Source organism: Vipera berus (assembly GCF_964194415.1).
Source record: "Vipera berus genome assembly, chromosome: 13".
NCBI lineage: Eukaryota > Metazoa > Chordata > Lepidosauria > Squamata > Viperidae > Vipera > Vipera berus.
The window spans coordinates 13,195,884-13,216,505 of NC_138216.1; the positions used below are offsets into that span (position 1 = coordinate 13,195,884).

Genomic DNA, 20,622 nt, shown 5'->3' on the forward strand with positions numbered 1-20,622 from the left:
AAAATGTAGGGGTTTTCCATGATCTTACTTTAAAAGATTAGCCCAGTGTTTTTCAGTCTCAGCAACTTGAAGAAGGGTGGACTTCAACTCCCAGAAGTCTCTCAGGCTGACTGGTAGATTCTGGGAGTTGAAGTCCACCCTTCTTCAAGTTGTTGAAGTTGAAAAACATTGGATTAAACAAGCCATGGCTGAATTTGGACACCATGACCTGATCAAAGAGCCCCAGGACTCTGCAGTACCTTGTCTAGCTAGGAGCAAGAGAAAAACTGGAATTACTTTCCAATTCAAGGCATGAATTGCAATGTAACTGTATGTCATTATTCCAGTGTGTACACATGCAATGTACTATTTGTTCTCTAATATAAACCTTGTTTGTTTTGATTTGGTTTCATTTTGTTTTGTTTTGGTTTTACATGTTAAAAATGTATGCATGAATGAAAACATAAGTACAAAATGCATGTTGTTAGGTGAAATTTCCTGGGGGAAAAAAGTGTGCTGCAGCCGTTGGGCAGATGAGAAATGCAGAATATGTGAATGTGTGTGGAGATACGTATAATGAGAGGTGTGGGAGAGGGAGAGAGAGGGAGAGGGAGAGATATGAAAAAATCCTGCTATTTTGCAGAATTGACTGTAAAAATGTAGGTATGACAAGAATGAGACATAAAAGTACATATGGATTATGTAAGATTAAAAAACGCTAAATAAGATGAATAAAATTTAAGATTGAAAGAGTTAAAAGCTAAAATAAAATAAATAGATGGATAGATAGATAGATAGATAGATAGATAGATAGATAGATAGATAGATAGATAGATAGATAGATAGATAGATAGACAGACAGACAGATAGATAGATAGATCCCAAGGTTACACAGCTCTATTGATGGCTATTTGGCCAGGAAACCTTCAGGCAATCCTAAACCTGTTGATAAAATAAGACAGTTGGGAAAAAAATACCTCAGAGAAAGTCAATGGCAAACTATGAAAAAGACAACCGCAAATCACTTCTGCATTTTGCCAAGAAATAATTTAAAGTTGTCCTTGAAGGTACTGAGTGTCACATTTTGATTGTATAGCTTTTCCTACAAAGAACAGCACTTCTTTCAATGGGTATTTAATCTAGGTTGGATTAAAGCTAAATCATGCCATGAATGGAATACAGGGTGCTTCATATTCATGGTCTGTACTAGGTAAAAGTTTCACAGTCCACCTTGTCACAGCCCCCTGAGATAATTATATTTCTATGCTGTCATCTAGATACATATCAACTAATGTCTTTAAAGAGGTGGCCTTTCTCTTCTCGGTTTTGATGGTGCAGTTCCTCATTAAAAAAGAAGTATTATTTTTATTTTACTATTTTGGCACTGAGCACCTGGATTCTGTACAGCTCAGCTGTTTCTTGGCAGGGAGGCTCAGGTTACTCCTGAAAAGAATTAACTCTCTGCAAAATTACTTTTAGGATCAGGAAAAAAAAAAGAATTTTTTTTAATTGTGTGCACTAACACAACCCTTGCAAGAAGGAAAGCACAGATGTAAGACTCTCCTTTGATGTATATTTTATCCCTGGTATATCACTGTATCATAGGAACACATAGCTAGGAATAATCAGATGCTCTTGTACTTGCCTATTTCAAACCAAAAGTAGTTACAAAAAGCCGAAATGGAGATTGCAAGACTTTCCCTGCAAAAACACCAGGCATTTACTTCAAAGCTTCCACAATACAAATTGACTTCTTTGCAGACAATTCTAGAATGTCTGCTCACACAGACATAGGGGATAACTTTTTATACATATCTAAAACTAAATATCAAGGAGAATGTTTCCGGTGTGGTTCTTGTTCAATATTCTTTTTCTCCTGGTGAAGGGCAATGTTACAAAAGGTTTTCTTAACATTACATAGCAAACATATTTCACCATATAATGATCCGGTATCACTGCCAGCAACTTGGAATAAAAGGAGAGCTTGGCTGAAACATGGTTTGAATGAAGTTAGGTCTGATTGATTTTGAAAGGAGGAGGAGGAGGAGGAAGAAGAAGAAGAAGAGGAGGAGGAGGACGACAACTGTGGGGTCCTTTGTGCTCTCTGAGCTTGATTGTTTTCTTGCAGACATTTCATTACCAAACTAGGTAACATCATCAGTGTTAGAAGGGAAGGAGGAGGAGGAGGAGGAAGAGGAGGAGGAGGAGGATTCCTAATGTGAAGGACCATAACCCAGTGGAAATCTCAGTCTTCATTACCAGAAAATTCTCATCTTCTAAAAAATCAGCAACTTGGTGCTGTTTATGAAAGTTGAACCATACAGTACTTCCAATAATCTCTGATCACTGGCCACACTGATAACAGCTGATTTAGATCAAAGTCCATAGCTATGGTGAGTGACACTTTTCCAATGGAAAGGTGTGCCAGTTATACAAAGCCCATTTTCCCCTGGCGATAACCGTGCTGCCCCTGTACAAGATATTTTCTCTGGCCCTAGAAACATACCTAGATGTTTCACTGGAAAGTTCTGCTCTTCTAATTCCTTCATTCTTACTTTCCTCTAAGTGGATGCACTACCCAATAATGGCATAAATGATCCAAGTATGTTCTCCAAAGGCAGACAGGGAAGGGTGCAAGGGGGCTTGTGCTGATTTGTGTGTTTGTTTGTGTGCAAAGCTTTGGAATAGAGATTCCATTTGAAGGCAGTTTGACCAGATTGCCTATCAACAGATCAGCAGTTGGGATCAAATAATTTCATCACATTCAGTGCCTCATTTGGAAGGGATCTTGGACAACTGAATCAATTTGGGGTTTGGTGGGTTTTTTTTCCTTTTTCAAAATTGATTCAGATTGGATCCAGTGGCCTAGATCCCAAGCAAACCAACCCTATGAACTGGATTGGAGTCAATCTGTACACCTTTACTAAATTTGGGCTGCCATCATACACATACACAGACACACAGAGACACACACAGAGACACACACACACACACACACATCCCATAGAAGGTTGTGGAGAATAAGAGGGCAAAGGTTACAATCCTGTGGGACATTCAGATCCAGGCAGGTACTAGCCATCACCAGATAACATGGAAGTAGATAAGGCAGCAGTAGAGATAGATATAGTGGTGCCACGTGAGAGCAACATCAGTAATATGAGAAGCTGAAGAAGGTCCAAGGCCAGAAGGAAGAACTAGAGATGATGTTGAAAGAAAGGTCAAAGTGGCTCTAGGGATGTTAGGAGCAGTTGTGATTCCTAAGATCAGAGAGTCTCTCCAACAGATCCCAGGAACATCAAACCTCTCTGTCCAGAAAAGTGCAGGGCTAAGATCTTGCCCAGTATCCTCAAACTCCCTGGCTTCTTCTAGAGAGGGGTCCCCAATCCCTGGTCCATGGATCAGCACAAACAAGCAAAGCGTCCCTTCCATGGGATGCAGGCAGCACACGAAACTATGTCTCCTCCAGTCCATGGAAAAACCTCTCTCCATGGAATTGGTCCCTGCTGCCCAAACGTTTGGGGTCGCTGTTGTAGAGGATCCAAGACTGAGATAAAGAACTGGAAGCTAGTAAGGGCAGGAAATTTTCAGAAAAAAATAGTCTCTGTCAATTATAGCTGAGAACCCCAGTAAGCTAGGTACTAACAGAGAATTTGTAGTAATAAAGGGAATGTTTCAGACTATAACACCGTAACTTAATTTAACAGAATTGTTCACAGAAAATGTATGCCCTGCATTATCCTTATGGATCTGGGGTGACAAATCATTGTTTATTCAAAGGCACCCTGACTCCTCTATAGCCCATTGAATTGCCACCACAACAGAGACCTGGTCCCACTTGTTTAAATATTTAATGAAAAATAAGGGGTGGGGAAGCAAAGCAGACATTTTGTTCAGACAGACCATGATATAGTTAGACCCACAAACATTCATTCAAAAATTGAATCATGTTTTTCCCCCTTTAAGCAATGATTCTGCTATTTCAGCAATATTTCATGTATGAACTCAGCCAGTTTCTCAACATATTCAAACAATTGTGAATACCCATTTCCTTTTGTATGTTACCTAGGGCATCCAGCCAACATCAACATTGTTTGCATCTCCCCACATCCTATAGACATGAGGTTGTGTCCTGGGATCGTCTTCAGATGCTGCACTCATTTTGTTATGACTGTTCAGCCGTGTGTTAGCACAAGACTAAACATGCCCAGAAAGGTTATATTCCCAAGATAAGATATAGTGTAAGACAGCTATCAAAAGTCTGAAGACATTCCTGGGCATATAGTCTGAAATTTTCTGAAGTGGCAGGAGCACAATTGTTTCTCATTGCTGTGCACCAGAAATTCATCCATCTCTTATTGGCTGTGCAATAAATTATCCATGCCACCTTCATCTTTATTTCTTTGAACCATTAATCACTGACGTCCTTCGTTTAAAAAAATATTTATTTTATTTATTTATTTAATTAGATTTCTATACCGCCCTATTCCCGAAGGACTCAGGGCGGTTTACAGGGCAGCATAAAATACAATATAAAAGATAATATAAAATTAAAATAAATTAGATTAATTAAGCCCAACAATTAAAACAATATTTAAAAAGCTAAAACCCCTTCAGTCCAGGCCTGATAAATCAAAAAGCAAAACTGTACCATTTTGAGGCTAGTTGGTATATTTATGTTGGTTAGTTGAGAAGGCCAGCATCAAATCCTATGTTGCACCTCCAAATGAGCCTTCTCAAAAGCTTTGGGAAACATGATGATGAGGATTTGAGACTGACGAAAAGAAAGAGAGAAAGTGTTGGGCAGAAGAAGAAATAACCTTAAGTTCAGAGGAGGTGGGTAAGGTAGTTTTAATAGGAGTATACTGGAAGACATTTTTAAAGGTCAAAGTGGTTCTAGGGATGATAGGACCATTTGTGATTCCTAAGATCAAAGAGTATCTCCAACAATTCCCAGGAACAACATCAAAGCTCTCTGTCCAGAAAAGTGCAGTGCTAAGATCTTGCCTAGTATCCTCAAACTCCCCGGCTTCTTGTAGAGAGGGGTCCCCAACTCCCAGTCCACGGCATACCAGAAAATGGGCTGTGCAAACAAGCAAAGCCCCATCCTGCCCCTGCCAATGGCTCCCCAGAAGAAGCCAGCAGAAGAAAGGTGGTCATCCATGCTGTTCCTAAATTATTTTGAAGTATACAAGAAGTAATGGGTGGAAGATCATTAAAAAGAGATACAACCTAGAAGTAAGAAAAAAAATTCTGATGGTGGGAACAGTTAGTAGAATAGCTTGCTTCCTGGAGTTGTGGGTGCTCCATTGCAGAAGATTTTCAAAAAATACTGTAGATTGGACAACTATTTGACCAGGAGGATATAACATCTCCTGCACAAGAAACCTCCAAGGTCCCTCCCAGCGTTATGATTTTATGGTCTCTAGCTTGTTTGAAAGATATATAAACTCCATATAGGACTGACTTGAAGTAACATCAGTTTTTCCAAACTCCAGATGTTAGTAACATCTCCCTTACAGGCCGCTGGTCACTGAAATCTTAATTAGAAGATGACTACCTCTGAAATCTCATCAATGTAATGTACCAAATAAAGTTGGGTCAAGTCCTGTCCACCTCATTTGATAGCAAATACTATTTTTCTCCTGCTTCTTCCATGAAGATTACCTACCTCTTAGAAAGTGCATTTTTCCCCGCTGAAAGGAAGATGTGATCTTACAGGGATGGCCAACCCCTTTTTATTAAGATTACCATGAAATATGGTATGAGCTGACTTGACCAATGCATGTTATATGGGTACTCTTTGAAAAAAAATTCAGAAAGATTGAGAGCTTTTTGTTGTTGAAATGAATAAAATAGAATCACCTAACATTTTTATTTCCAGTAAATTCCATAGTTATACTTCTATCTGTTCCCTTTCATTTATCTCCACCGCTCTTTTTAATAGGTCGCAGCTGTAAATTAGATGGGGGCATGTCAAATGAAAAAAAAAGACTTTCTGATTTTGAAAGATATTTTGCGTGGTGCAGTGGGAAATCTTTCCCTAACCCAATAATAGAGAATCTTTTGTGTTAATTAGAAGGGCCTACAAACACCTTCCAGGCAGCTTTCCACTACAGTTGAAAACAGCAGGAATGCCACATCTGTGGCATGTGTTTAATTGCAGAAGGCAATGTTACTGTTTATGGAGGATCACTTCCCTTTTCCATGTTACTTAGGGTTGCCTACCTGAGCTGCTTCTCTGGTGAATTGAATAACAACATCTAGACCTGATTAGCATCAGCTTTCAGATTCTCCCAAAGATGCCTTTTCAAAAGGCACCAGGACTTCATCTGTTTTTCCCTGAAGAAATGCCGCTTCTCATCCAAGAAGCTTCTTCAGTTCTAACTGAATCAGAATGGAAAAGTGAAACGTCTTCAAGGAAAAACAGAGAAAGGCCAGTTGCCTTTTGAAAAAAAGCACCTTTCGGACAACCATGACCTGGATGACTGAGAATCTCCATAGACCTTCAAATTCTGTTACAGTCCAGTTGATTCTAAGCATGTTCAATTTTGCATCTTCACCATAGAGATTTAAATAACAGGGGGCTTGGAAACTCTGCAATTTGAGAAATTCTGTCTCTGCTTACTGCTTAGTAGGTCTGGGATTGATTGAGATTGGTTCCTATGACTGTTCCCCTACTGTATTCAGTTAAGGTAGCCTGAATCCCCCTGCTTAATTCTGTGCACCATTTTCAAGCATCATTTTGAAGATCCGTGAAAGCCTATGGTCCTTCAGATGCTGCTAACTTGCCGAGGTGAACAATGCTGGAAATTGTACAGCAGCTTCAGGAGGGCTACAATTTCCCATATCCATTTTAGATTTTTCAAAAACCTAAGGTCAAATCTGAATTATGAACATTTATTTTCTAATCATCTTTTTAAAAGAAACCAAAGTACAAAGCCAATGGCAGTGTGCCTTTTCTCTCTGGAGCATGCATATCGTGACTTGCTAGAACAGACATGTCAAACACAAGGCCCGGGGGCCAGATCCGGCCCGCGAAGTGGTTTCATGCGGCCCGCGAAGCCATCCTGGAAACAGTGAGGGAACGGCCCCCGCTGTCTTGGCCCTGGCTCAGAGACCCTCCTTCTGCCAGAGACCCTCAGATCTGTTCCACTCCTGCCCGGGCCCCCATAAGCACCCTTAATGCGAATGATGTAGAGCTGGCCACGCCCACCCAGTAGGCCATATGCACTCTAGTCATGCCCACCCAGTAGGCCATGCCCACCCAGTAGGCCACACCCACCCAGCCCCTTGAGGGCAACCGCAGTTCTGATGCGGCCCTCAATGAAATTGAGTTTGACACCCTTGTGCTAGAAGCTAGCGTCCTGACGGTTGCTTTCCATGTCAATTAATCCAGAAGAGGTAGAAATGAATGTTTTAATTCATCAGCCATGGAACAAAACTGAAACAAGCACTTACAACCTTCTCATAACGTCAACAGCTTCCATGTTGCTGTACACATAAACCTACCATGCTCGTGTTTTATGGTAAATCTCATTGTGTGACAAGGAAGATCTTATTGCTTTGAAATAATTCTGTATTCTAATATATTTACAAGCTGAACTGAAATACAAAGCTGAAATGTACAACCTGCAATCAAGGGCTATATATATAGTCCCCTTCTGCAAAGCCTTCAGTGCAATATCTACAATATTTCCAAAAGTTGCCATCAAACTGTAATTGTGAGTGCAGCTGAGAAGTAGTAAAATCATGGGAGTAAAGCACTTAGGATAGAAATGTAGCTTTGCATTAAATCAGATTTAGTTGAAGACTGATCATACTCAGACCCAAATACATACATATTTGATCATATATACAGTAGATTCCTCCTATGAGTAAACCTCCACCAAAAGCTAACAGCTTTTCTGCTATTGAAGATAAATTTGAATATTTAAACAAAAATATTTTCTGGGTGGTCCATTATCCATCCATGTGACTATGAAGTTATATTGGATAACTAGCAACTCAAAGAATACAGATTTGAGAGAGGTTTCTCTTCCAGATTGCTACTTGCTACACAATTAGATGTTCACTATTTGTGGATGCACAACTTGCGTAGTATGGAATAGTTGTCTACGCACGAGTGATTAATTACATTCATGGCTTCTGTAACATATGGCCAGTTGTAACCTATTTCAGACCAGTTATTTCCCAAATTTCCTTTTTCTTTCAACTTTATCAGTCCCAAACAAAATCCCAGGAAATTCTGGAAGCCTGAATTAGAGTTCTGGCTTATGTTAATTTGTTAGAAATCAAATCCTAGCTAAGATCTTATATGTTGACTGGAATCAGAAAACACTTTGAGATATTCTAGCTACATAGGATAAAATGGATTTTTTTTAATGAGTAAGAGAAGTATATGAAAAAGCCCTTGGTTTGATATCAGTTTCAGCTGGCTAAGCTGTCAAACTGGGACAGAGCCAATTAAGAGAGATATGTTTGATTGTCTTTCAAACACCCTCTGATTTGAAAATTCCCCCCCCCCCGCCCTTGCATTTTCTCACCTATTGCATTTGAAAAATGTAAGGAAATGTTCACTGAGGTTGGACTCCAACTTATATCTTTTTTTTCCCCTTCCACTCAGTTGTGTCCAATTCTCAGTCACTCAACTGGCTTTGGGCCTAAAGCGAGACTAGAACTCACAGTCTCCCGGTTTCTAGCCTGATGCCTTAACCACCACGCCAAACTGTATCTTTCTTGACTTATATCTACCACAATTGTAATAATTATCATTGAGCAAGTTCATTCATAGCACCTCGGGGTCCACACCTCGAACACTACAGGTCTTCTCCATTTTATTGATCTGGATAAGGAATATTCACTGAAGTTGGACTCTAGCTTATCACCCTTTGTTTTCTTCTATTCAATCATGTCCGGTTCTCGGAGACTGCCTGAACAAGTCCCCGAAGTTCTTTTGGCAAGGTATTTTTTCAGAAGTGGTTTGCCATTGTCTTCTTTCTAGCACTGAGAGGAAGTAACTGGCCCAAGGCAACCAGCTGGCTTTGCACCCAACGTGAGAGTAGAACTCATGGTTTCTCAGCTTCTAACTTGAATGCCTTAACTAACACATCAAGCTGTCTTTCTTATACCCAGCAAAATTGTAATTATGATCATTGAGTTCGTTCGTCCATAATGCCTTGAGGTCCACACCTCAAGCTGTACAGGTTTTCTACATATTATTTGACTCGGTTCCTCTATCTCAAGTTGACTTGGGGGCAAGTAATGACCTTTGTCTGCCAAGTATAGGAAATGGCCCCTCTCCCCTTCCCCTTTTCTGTATGCACTGAAAAGCTTGTTGGAGAAGTGCGATGCTAGCGAACATTTAAAAAAATAATAATAAGCTGCTGGGGAATTCAAGTATATGCATTTGCAATCTCCACAAAGGGCTTAAGAATGCAGAGCCAGACTCTGCGTGAAGACTTCCAGTGATGGAGAACTCATCATTTCCTATGATGGTCTGCAAGCTGAAACTCTTTGGTTTATGTTAAGGGTGGGCATATTGTCATCCCTAAAACTGGTTCTCCACCTACCAAATTATCTAACATCACTGGAACCATTTTAGTGGAGTGATATATTGCCTCTTTATAGTAGAGAAACACATCCACTCTTATGTGTGATGCTTAAATCAAGCTTAAACCACTTGAAAAACTATATGCATGTCCCTCAACAGGGGGACATGCATATGTTTATCCCTGCCCATTTATTTGACATGATCCTTCCCACTGATCCTAAAGTTCTCTCCCCAGATGTTGGCTGACACCAAGAGTTTACGGACCAGTTCCATACAAAGTAATTAGAGCATCTTAAAAGGAATAAGCTGGCAACGTGAATTCCAGGAAATCATTGTCGGAAATTATTCCGTAAGGCCTTAAACACTTTGGTTATATTACCAGGCCTGGTGTTCAGCAGGTGGGGTTGAGCCTATGCTTTGGTTATCTTAATTGTTATTGATAGAACTGTTTTTACGAGGACTGCTGTTTTAGATGTGTTTGTGTGTGTGTGCGTGTGTTTGTCTTTTTATACTTCAAACATTGTTAGCCACTTGGGGATGGGTGGCCATATAAATTGAATGAATGTATGAATTAATCAGTGAATAACTCAACAAATTGAATTGAAATGAATACTTTATTTGGCCAAGTGTGATTAGACACACAGAATGAGTGAATGAATGAATGAGTCAATGAATGAATGAGTCAATGAATGAATATTTGCCAATGAAATAATGAACTGGTAGTAGAAATCAAGTCTGGTGTCATATAGAGACTGGACAGCCATTTGTCTGAATTGGTATAGGGTTTCCTGCCTTAGCAGGGGTTTGGACTAGATGACCTCCAAGGTCCCTTCCAACATTATCATCATCATCATCATCATCATCATCATCATCATCATCATCATTATTATTATTATTATTATTATTATTATTATTATTATTATTATTATTAATTATTATTATTATTATTATTATTATCTCAGAAATCTGGCAGGAAGTGTTCCCTTGGTCTTCCTTTCCTAGTCCAATAGAAACTGCAAAATTTGAGTCTTCTCATCTCAAACAAGATGTCCACATGATGAAATTACCATCATCTTAACCAGAAACATCTCCTTGTTTTTAATGGGAGCATAGGATGTGGATGGGTGGACGGTTGGGAAGGAGGGTTCCTATTATAACTTGTTTCATTGTCTAAGTTGCTTTGGAGGACCTTGGTGGCAGACACATACCAAGTGCCCAATTTGTGTGTTTGCCTGCCCTGGAGACTGCTTGGACAGAGCACGAGATCAGCTAGTGTGTGGCAGCTGGGGGTTCCCAGGCTGTTGTGCATGGTGCGCCTTTCACTGAAGACATGTCACTTCTGCCAGCCTTCCACTGGAATGATTGCATGAGGAAATGATGAGGCATGATGGTCCAGAACGGAGATGTGATCGCATAATAATGGTTAATGATTAATAATTATTAATAATGATTAATAATCATCATAATTCCTCCTTCCCTTCCTCTTTTTCTGTTCTTTTTTTTTTAAAAAAAAAGATAGCTTAAAAAATAGCTGCCTCCTTCGCAACCCTCGTTTAAAAGGCAGAACCAATGAATTTGGCAAGTGATGATTTAAGATCAATATCTGTGCTGCAGTTTCATAATAATGGTGTTATAAGGATATGTGGGGCCATAATATGCTTTGTAAAAATTTTATCCACAAAACACATTTGTATCTGTTTTAGAAATACAAAAGACCCCAAGATTTCGCTTTCAGTGTTTTATTACTCCCACCTTTTTTTTTTGTTTTGTTAGGTTCCTTTTAAAATTAGCACAGCTTTGCTTTAGTGGATACAAATGTTCCTTCATTTACAAAAAGGAAACATCTGAATTATAATTTAGCATAAGATCCTTGGTTTCCTTAAACTGGGAGTTTTCAGGCTAGAATTGTGCATATATTCCAGAGTCACCCTTATGTCTCTCTTAGCAATTTAGATATTCTTGAGTTATTGAGCTTTGCCAATGAAGCTCCTCTCTACCTTCATTAGAAGGAAATGCTTCCATCTCTTTTAACCCTCCTGTAAACAAAATCAATTGGCATCAAACCCATTTCCCAGTCAGCAAGCAGTATTGTGAATCTTATCTTCTCTTGCAGAAATCAATTCGTCTTCGTTGCAACCGATGAAATTTCTTGTAACACCTCGGCAGGTAACAATCATTGATACTTCTTGATGCATCCATCTGAGTCTCAATATCCTTTTACACATGCTGCAGTTAGTCACTAGAGGAAAAAAAAACCTAGTAAAACCCCAGAGATAAATCTTTGAAATAGTTTCATTCGGGTGTTAACTCAAAGCCTCCAGGCTTTGGGGCTGAAAATGCATTAGCGTGTTCTGCTGACGTTGATGTTTTGTTTCACAATTACATAAGGGAGGAAAGGAGCCGTTTATTCTGAGGTTTCATGGAAAAGAAATAATAATCTGGTCAGCAATGAGGAAGGATGGGGAAGGAAGAGAGAGACAGCAAACTGACTGCAAAAGAAGTTAATTGTGAAATTAAAAATATCCCAGTTATATTGAATGTGATTATAGCTCACGGATGAACACAAATATACAAGTCCCAGGATAATGTTGCAGGATCCAATCTGGGTCGGTCACCGGAACCAGAGATTTACTTTTCCAAATTTCTGGACTCATGCTGGAGCCCATCTTCAGGGAATTCTTTCTAGCTCTCTAACTTCTCTCTAGCAACTTTTGCTAGACAGAAGTTCCCTGAAGGAGGCTCCAGCACAAGTCTGGAAGCTTGGAAGACAAAACATGTGATTCTAGTAGCTGACCCAGATTGGATCCTATGTGACTATATCTCTTAAACAACTGACATATATTGATAGCCATGGGGCAGCTCACACCAAAACATGAATGGCAATTCTGTTGTGCAAACCACGTGACATGGGTCTTTGTGCACAATATTGCAATGCAAGTAGGAGTAGGAAAGGCTGGGTTTCTGTCTATAACTTCCCAATGCAAATTTGGTCATTATGCAAACATTGCAATTTGACACATACTTAGAACAGAGTAGTTAACACTAATACATACAGCCGCTAATGAAAGTGCGGGGGGGGGGGGAGTTCCTACCATTTTTTTAAAAAAAAAAATATGAAGACTTCCATTCATGCAATTCTGTTAGCCACAGAATTAGCCATTTCTGCTAATTTTGTGCTGAAAACTGGCCTCTGAGAAGTCTTCAAATTCTCCTTCTCTGGGAAAAAAAAGCCTGTTTTCTATCAGCAGGCTGGAGGCTGCAAGGCTGGTGGAAAGTCCTATGAAAGACAGGTATTTACACTCATCCCCTGGCTGCCTTGTGCCTAAATAAGTACAAAATTATATTTCACAAAAATTACCATCTTTTTTTTTAAAGTAAAAAGCCATGTCTCCTCCATTTCACTGGAGAATAATAGAATAACAGAGTTGGAAGGGCTGGAAGGGACCTTTAAGGTCTTCTAGTCCAACCCCTGGACTAAGGCATAGTCCAAAAGGCTGTAGAAATTGCACTAATTTTCGCAGTGTTGATTGGAGAAACCACCACAAATTATGGAAGACTCCTAAGACAGCTGTGTTCCTGGACTGTAGGACTGAATGTCCTTTCCACCAGCAGAAACACAGACTAGAGGATGATTACTTTTTTCTTACTGAGCCTGTACAAGGTATAACAGTTCGAACTTCAGAACCTCTACATGTGTACATTAGAATGGGGATGGGAGACCCTTTTATCTTGCACTTGTTGTTGAGTTCCACCTTCTTTTAGCTTCAACCAGGGTTTGTGGTTAATGAAATTTGCCACCAGTGGATGGGCCTCTAGTTCATCATCCTGCAAAAGAAGAGAGAAGCCATTAGAATAAATCAAAGACATACCCATTTTCCCCATAAATTTGCTCCAGGGGAAAGAGTTCAGCCACTGACTTTTGTAGGCCATCCAAGCTGTAGAAATTGTAACAATTAAGATGGATAAGATGATGATGTTACATGTCTGGAGTTGGGTGGTTTGTTATGAACTAAGATGTTCAGATTTAGAAAAAAATAATAAGGTCAGGGTGAAAAATGGGATGGCTTCTTGGCTAAAATCAAACTTAGGTAGAAAAGTTCAATGCAGCTACTGAAATTTTCCCAGCTGTGTCACTGGAGAGCTAAAGCAACAGCATTTATGACTTCCCTGCCCTACTTAGGGGGGGTTAGTGTGCTCGACATTACAAAGAGGACCGCAGCAGCAATCCCATGTTCTAATACCTAGCCCCAAATTAAGACAATATTAAGACAGTGAGGACAATCAATCAGTGCAAGGGCTTGTCTCCCATGGACCTATAAGAAGTAAAAAAAAATCAATCATACATTAGGTGCAGAAAGGAGCATAATAATACCAGATAAAGGTAATGAGTATATATAAAGCAATTATGGAACTTGCTTTAATGCCGGTGTATTTTTCCCCACCCATAATGAGATTAATGTAGGATGGTGCCACAGAGAATGGTAATCAGGGCAACCTCAACTGGATGAATCAGGCATTTTAATGAATTTCTAAAGCATCTTATTCTAAGCTATCAGCCTAGCATCCATGGGCTCATGGGTTGCCTTAGATTTTGACTTCTGAGACTGTGAAGTACTCTGACCTTTAAGAAGGAAAGCTGATCCAAGCCCATTGTTGTCCCTTTGGACACTAAAACGTCTGAATCTGAAAAGATCTGTTTTTGGAAAGAGATGGAATAGCAGATGATAATTGAGGAGCCATGGATATTGTGGGTCCTCCGGATTTTTATCCAACTACTGCAGAATCTATACCAATTCTAGATCTTGCAACAAAAGGAATGTGGTGGTTTGGGGATGTTACAATCAATTATGTAGAAAATAGATAGTGTCATAAATAGATGGATAGAATTTGTTGAACATGAAGATCCCAAAATATCTATTTATGCAATAAATTCAGGCCTAAACATCCATTGTAAAAATTTGCATTTGCAAAATTGTGCCCAATTATCAGTACTATAATTATGTACTCACAAAGTAAGTAAACCCTCATCTTTAAAACCAGAAGAGAATTTGTGAAAAGGATTGTCTAAAGAGGTTTTAAAAATGGTCAGTTCAGGACTGTCATCCCAAACCAACAGCAGTTGTGCTTAAAATTTAAGTTGTTAGATTCTCTTTCCATTACTCAATGATGAGAAATTTCAGGGTAACAATACCAGATTAAGTTTGCAGAGATGAAAGAATGATAGAACTTTATATCATTTGTATAATATAAGGCAGGAGTCTTCAAAGTTGGCCCTTTATGACTTGTGAACTTCAACTCCCAGAATTCCTCAGCCAGGCACCTCTTTGCCCTCCTTATATAGTTCAAAAACTAAATGCAGCTGCTATTTTTCCTCAGGCTGGTGAATATTTATGTACATGAGGAAGAGGAGCAGGAGGAGGAGGAGCAAGAGGAATCTGTCCTGTTTAGTGGATCCATAAACGGAGATCTATTTATTCATCTTTAGTAAAACTAAACCAAAGGCTGTATTCAGCTTTAGGACTGCAGATTGCACTTAAATGAAGGATGGATAAAATTACTATTTACAAAGTAATGTCATTACTGCAAAAATCCATAGGCTGCTGTTTTGCAAACTTTTCCAGTCCTTGGTACACCATGCTGAATGAATTTATTAGGTAAAAAGAACTGCAAAACCCATCCACCCTTGACTTGTTGGAACTGTGAGGGAAAACAAATTCTTGGAGGAATTGGAGCATGTTAGCAAGACAGAAATATATCATTTATGTTACCATAGAAATCAAATAAAATGTACTCAGGACCAAGCACTTCAAGGTTGCCTCAGTCAGCATACATTCCTTCTATGTTCCTATTTGTGGGTTTGGCAGTTCTTTTTCAAAGTCTCCAAAGGTTTTGATAAACACACACACACACACACACACACACACACACACACACACACACACACACACAAACACACACACACAAACACACCTTTTAAGTTTGGTAGTTTTGTAGCATTGTAATATGCTGTAAAACTCACTCTATTAAAAAAAAGGAATAATCCAACCAATATTCTAAAAGGGAAGATACAGCATTGATGTTTTTTCTCAACCTTTCACTTGTCCTGCTGCCACAAAAATCGAAACAGAGTTGTGTGCACATGTGATTGTGTGTGCAAATTCTTTCATCAAAAAACGAGAACTAAATATGTGGGTTGTTTTCTTGATTTTTTTTTCTTACCTCCCTTACTTTTCTTGAAAATTCCCTCCCTATTTACCAGATGGCTAAGACATTTTGCTACTAAAGATAATTTGGAGCCACTTATACCATTCTAACTCTGAAACAATCATTCTTACTCAGTGTTTCTCAACCTTAGCAGTTTTTAGGTGCATGGACTTCAGCTCCCAGAATTCCCCAGCCAACATGCTGGCTGGGGGATTCTGGGAGTTGAAGTTCATACATCTTAAACTTGATGAGGTGGAGAAACAGTACTGTAGCTGAAAGGATGAAGGTTGCCTAATATAAGGAATAAGGATTAATTTAGGATTAAGTACAGCCAAGTTGCTCTTCCTAATGATAGAGCCTGTTCTTGGATCCCTTCTGTCTACCAGTTGGGAATACAGGTAGTCCTCAACTTACAATGGCAATTGAGTCCAACATTTCTGTTGCCAAGTGAGGCATTTGTTAAGTGACCATGGAGATTCTCAATCATCCAGGTCATGATTGTCACAAAGGTGGTTTTTCTAGAGGTAACTGGACTTTCTTGTTTGTTTTTTTTCAAAGCTAACATTAAAATGTTCTTGAATGTATTATTTAAATAGATATTTCTCCCAAAGCTGCTTTTTCTAGAGGCAACTGGAGTTTCTTTGTTTCTCCCTGAAGTCATTTCACTTCTCCTCCAAGAAGCATCTTCAGAGCTGAAGAAGCTTCTTAGATGGGAAGCGAAACATCTTCAAAGCAAAACAAGAAAGTCCAGTTGCCTCTAGAAAAAGCACCTTTGCCAGATTTGTTAAGTGGGTTTTGCCCCGTTTTACAACCTTTCTTGCCCCAGTTGTTAAGTGAACCACCACAGTTGTTAAGTTACTAACACAGTTGTTAAATGAATCTGGGTCCCCTGATGACTTTGCTTGTCAGAAGGTCACAAAAGGGGATCCCGTGATCCCAGGACACTGCAAGCATTATAAAGATGATTCATTTGCCAAGCGACTGGATTTTGATCCTGAAGATGCTGCAGCAGTTGTAAGGGTGAAAACTGGTCCCGAGTCATTTTTTTCCAGTGCCGTTGTAACTTCAAACAGTCAATAAATGAACCGTTCGTTGTAAGTTGAGGACTACCTCTACCGATTGGCTATCAAAATTCACCTACCCCGTCAGTCTCTGACCTTGAATTGAAAACTGTGGAGGGTTTTATTACCTCTTTTGAGACCACTGAAACTCCCCATGGATAGGATAGTAATCTTAGAGAAGTAATCTTGGCAACCTTTATAGCTGTTGTGTACCAATGGAGACGTAAACATCTTGGTCCAGACAGATTGGCATATACTATAGCAAGGTGCAGAATTAATCTCCTTGATAAATTCAGCTCTCCCTTTTTTGTGGCACTCCTTTTTTTATCACTATAGAGGCAGATGACTTACATGGGACTTGACTTCTTTGAAAGCCATGGCAGGTTAGTTGAAGGGTAAAACCGGGATTATCCTTTTCTCTCGCACAGTTGAAGTTTTATTAATCCCTTTCTTTCACCTTGTGTGAAGCCCTGGCAAGCCTCTCTTGCATCTTTTGTCATTATCTCTTTGACAGCTTGCCTTTTGCAGCACTCAGAGTTCTAGGTCAGTTCACATGGCTAGTCAAATGTGACAACTTGACAAGATTACGGCAAGCCGCCTTCTGTAATTTGTAAATAGAGGGAGTTGCTTTCCAATCTGCCGCTGATAATGAAGTGGCAGTATGTGTGCTTGTACATCTGTGGATGTGTTTTTCTCTTTCTGTGTGTGTGTGCGTGCTTGCAGATGCTCACCGGTGCACTCAAGTATTTCTGCGGCGTTTCTCGCTAGCCGAAAAAGTTTCCAGGATATAGAAATAAAATAAAATAAAATAAAGAATGCAGAAGTCATCCAAAGCAGTAAATCACAGTTTCTGGTTGGGCAGCGTGAATGAAGGCTATTGCTAAGCACATTGATTTGTGCTTCTTAGATTGTAAGCCGCCCTGAGTCTTCGGAGAAGGGCAGGATATAAATGGGATTAAAAAAATATATATAGAGAGAGACTGTCTCTCTTCATTTGGAGTAGAAAGTTTTTAAAGATGTGCAAATAGCACCCAATTCAGGAACAGAATTTCCTGGAAAACTGTGGAGGGTTTTATTACCTCTTTTGAGACCACTGAAACTCCCCATGGATAGGATAGTAATCTTAGAGAAGTAATCTAAGGGTCTTGCACATCCTTAATTCTTTTTTTTTTATTTAAACAGGGCCTCATCATTCATCCAAGTAAGATATTCACGTTTTCCTTTAGTCAGAGCCAATGAATGCGAGAACTGGTTAGATATTTACTTTGTCATTATTGTATGCTCTAGAGAAGGTTCCTGCAATATTCTTTTGTATCAAAATAATTGTCTCCAGAAGGGAGAAAATATCATCATTCCTAGAAATATAGGTCAACTCCCTGCATGGTGCAGGAATCAAAATTAACGGCAGTCCTTGGTTAACAACATTTGTTCAGTGATCAAAGTTACAGTGGCAATGAACAAGTGATACAATGAGTCCTCAAAGTTCTGGCCATCCCAGCATTGTACCATCATGTCATAAAGATTTGGGCACGTGGCAACTGGTTTGCACTTGCAATACCATATTTTCCGGTGTATAAGATGACTTTTTAACCCATGAAAATCTTCTCAAAAGTTGGGGGATCGTCTTATACGCCCAGTCGTCTTATACGCCGGAAAATAGTACATAAATCAATCGAGCGTCCCTGTTCGTGCAAAGCAACTTCAAGCCTCCTTAGTCCAGTCCCCCCTCCAACGTGACTCTCCCTTCCCAAGAGCCTCTAAGCCCCAAGAGCCTCTAAGCCCCTGGCCCTCCCCCTTGCAAATGCCAGACCCCGGGAGCGGCAGGAAGCCCCTCCCCCTCACCCAAGCGGCCTCTGAGCATAAGCAGAGCATGCCCTGCTACCCACTATCTCTCCCGGCAGTTGTCTTCTACCCCTGAAGGAGGAACCTGGGTAGAGGGGGCGGCATGTTGGGCCCGGCAGGCCCAACATTCAGCGGGGCCTCGAGACCACTCACCGGCGATCCGGCAGACGCCCGCATCCGGCCTCGCAACCAGCTGCAGAAGCCCATGCCCAGCTTTCCTTCCCCCCACCCGCACCCGGCTACCAGTTCCTGGGCCCCGGCCCCAGCCACAGGCCAGCTCGCCAGCAACCAGGCCAATGGACTCCCGGCCACCAGATGCTGCGCTTTGGGAGACGCTCCCCAGCGGGTCAGGGAGGGAGCGCCTGCCCGCCGCCAGGCTGTTCCAGGAACTTCCGGGGACTTATGGCGGGCCTGGCACCCCTCTCGCCCGCAGACCACGCAGCGGCCCTTGCCAGCCGGCCTCGGCATGGCCGCCCCAAGCCCTGCTCTCCAGCGCATCTTCCGAGCCCACCTGGCTGACCACCTCCTGGGCGGGCCTTGGCTCCAGACACGCGGCTGCTCCATCTGCAAATGTGCTCTCAAATGGGTGGGTGGAAGGAAAAGCCCCTTTGTGCTTCAAAAGGGAGGCTTTGCACCATCTGCATCAGACAGGGCTGAATCGGGCTTGTGTCGGACACTTGGCAACTGGCATGTAAGTATTTTCCGGCGTATAAGATGAAAAATCTTGAAAATCTTCTCAAAAGTCGGGGGTCGTCTTATACGCCGAGTCGTCTTATACGCCGGAAAATACGGTAGTTGTGGACATATGATTGCATTTGCAACATTCCCTCTGGCTTCCCAAAAACATTATTTGGGTGGTTTAGTTGTGAGGGACATGACTGACAAGACATGATGCTCAGTACTCAAATCCCACCCTAATTGTATCAGTGCCAAGAAGATAAGCTAGCATAGAAGAAAGACTGAAAGTTGTTACCTTAGGCCAGGATTCTAAAACTGGCAATTGAATTTCTGAGCCTTTGTGCCTATCCTAGTAGGTAAGTTTCTGAGGTTTGTGAATGATCAGACACAACTGCCTCTAAAATGCCTGATGTTCTCCAGATGTTTTGAGACTATCTATCCCAAATTTTATAAAACTGGGTGGAGTTATAGGTCTGAGATTTAGAAAGCACCCAAAGGGACCAGATTGTAGAAGATGGTCTATCTCCATTGTAGCCTCCTTTAGGCTATAAATCTAACATTTTGAATTCTGTGGAGCAAGATAATTACAATTTTAACCAGAACAGGTTCTAGAATAACGTCTGATATTGCAGAATAATTTCTTTATGCTTTTTGCCGTTCCTGATCCATATCATGGGTCAACCGAAATGCAGAATCTGTGTTTGTATACCTTAATGTATAAGGAGAAGTTATAAAAATAGGAATCCAGTGGAGTCTTGTTGAAAGAAATTATGACAAAAGAAACTCAGTAGCCCATGGGTTTCCTTGTTCCCATCTAACAATGGGACTTGTGCTGCAGGTAGCATCTGCATGCAGAAGACTCAGCTTTTGAACTTCTCAATTTTCGTAACATGTAAAGGTGTGTTTTGAAATTAGCATTTAAAAAGAAGCTGACACTGTCCTTTTTTCCTTGGTGGAAATGAAATTTATTAATCATAATAAAATTGTCATATTCAGAAGGTAGAGGTCACCCTGAGGAGGAAAAAAAGGAGGGGCTACTCATCAATTGAGAGGAACATGATGCATGCTCTTAGGTAACATTTATGGGTTGGTTCTTTGGAAAGATATTTTTCCATAGAAGGATTGTTGTGTGACAGATTTGATGCTGGCTGCTGTTAAGAGAAGAACCATGTCTTTCAAAGCACCACCTGATTACCATTCCCTGCTTGTCTTAAGCAAGGCATGTCCATATAAACTGGACGTCATGCCTGCATGATTTGTCCACTTCATTTAGGTGAAGGAATTGAATGAAATCTCGAAATTGAAGGG

At 40.5% G+C, this 20,622-nt stretch overlaps 1 protein-coding gene across 7 annotated transcripts in view; it reads left to right on the top strand.

The window, feature by feature from the left end:
- The window catches only part of RBFOX1 (RNA binding fox-1 homolog 1), a gene marked incomplete at its 5' end in the record, with an annotated part of 1,027,042 nt that overhangs the window by 989,502 nt on the left and 16,918 nt on the right, over positions 1-20,622 (top strand). Inside the window, one exon of one of the 7 annotated variants that reach the window (XM_081338329.1) lies at positions 11,643-11,695. The exons of the other annotated variants lie outside the window; for them this stretch is intronic. Within the exon in view, the coding sequence (XP_081194455.1) occupies positions 11,643-11,695 (53 nt within the window). The remainder of the gene's footprint in view (positions 1-11,642; positions 11,696-20,622) is intronic. 7 annotated transcript variants of the gene reach the window in all.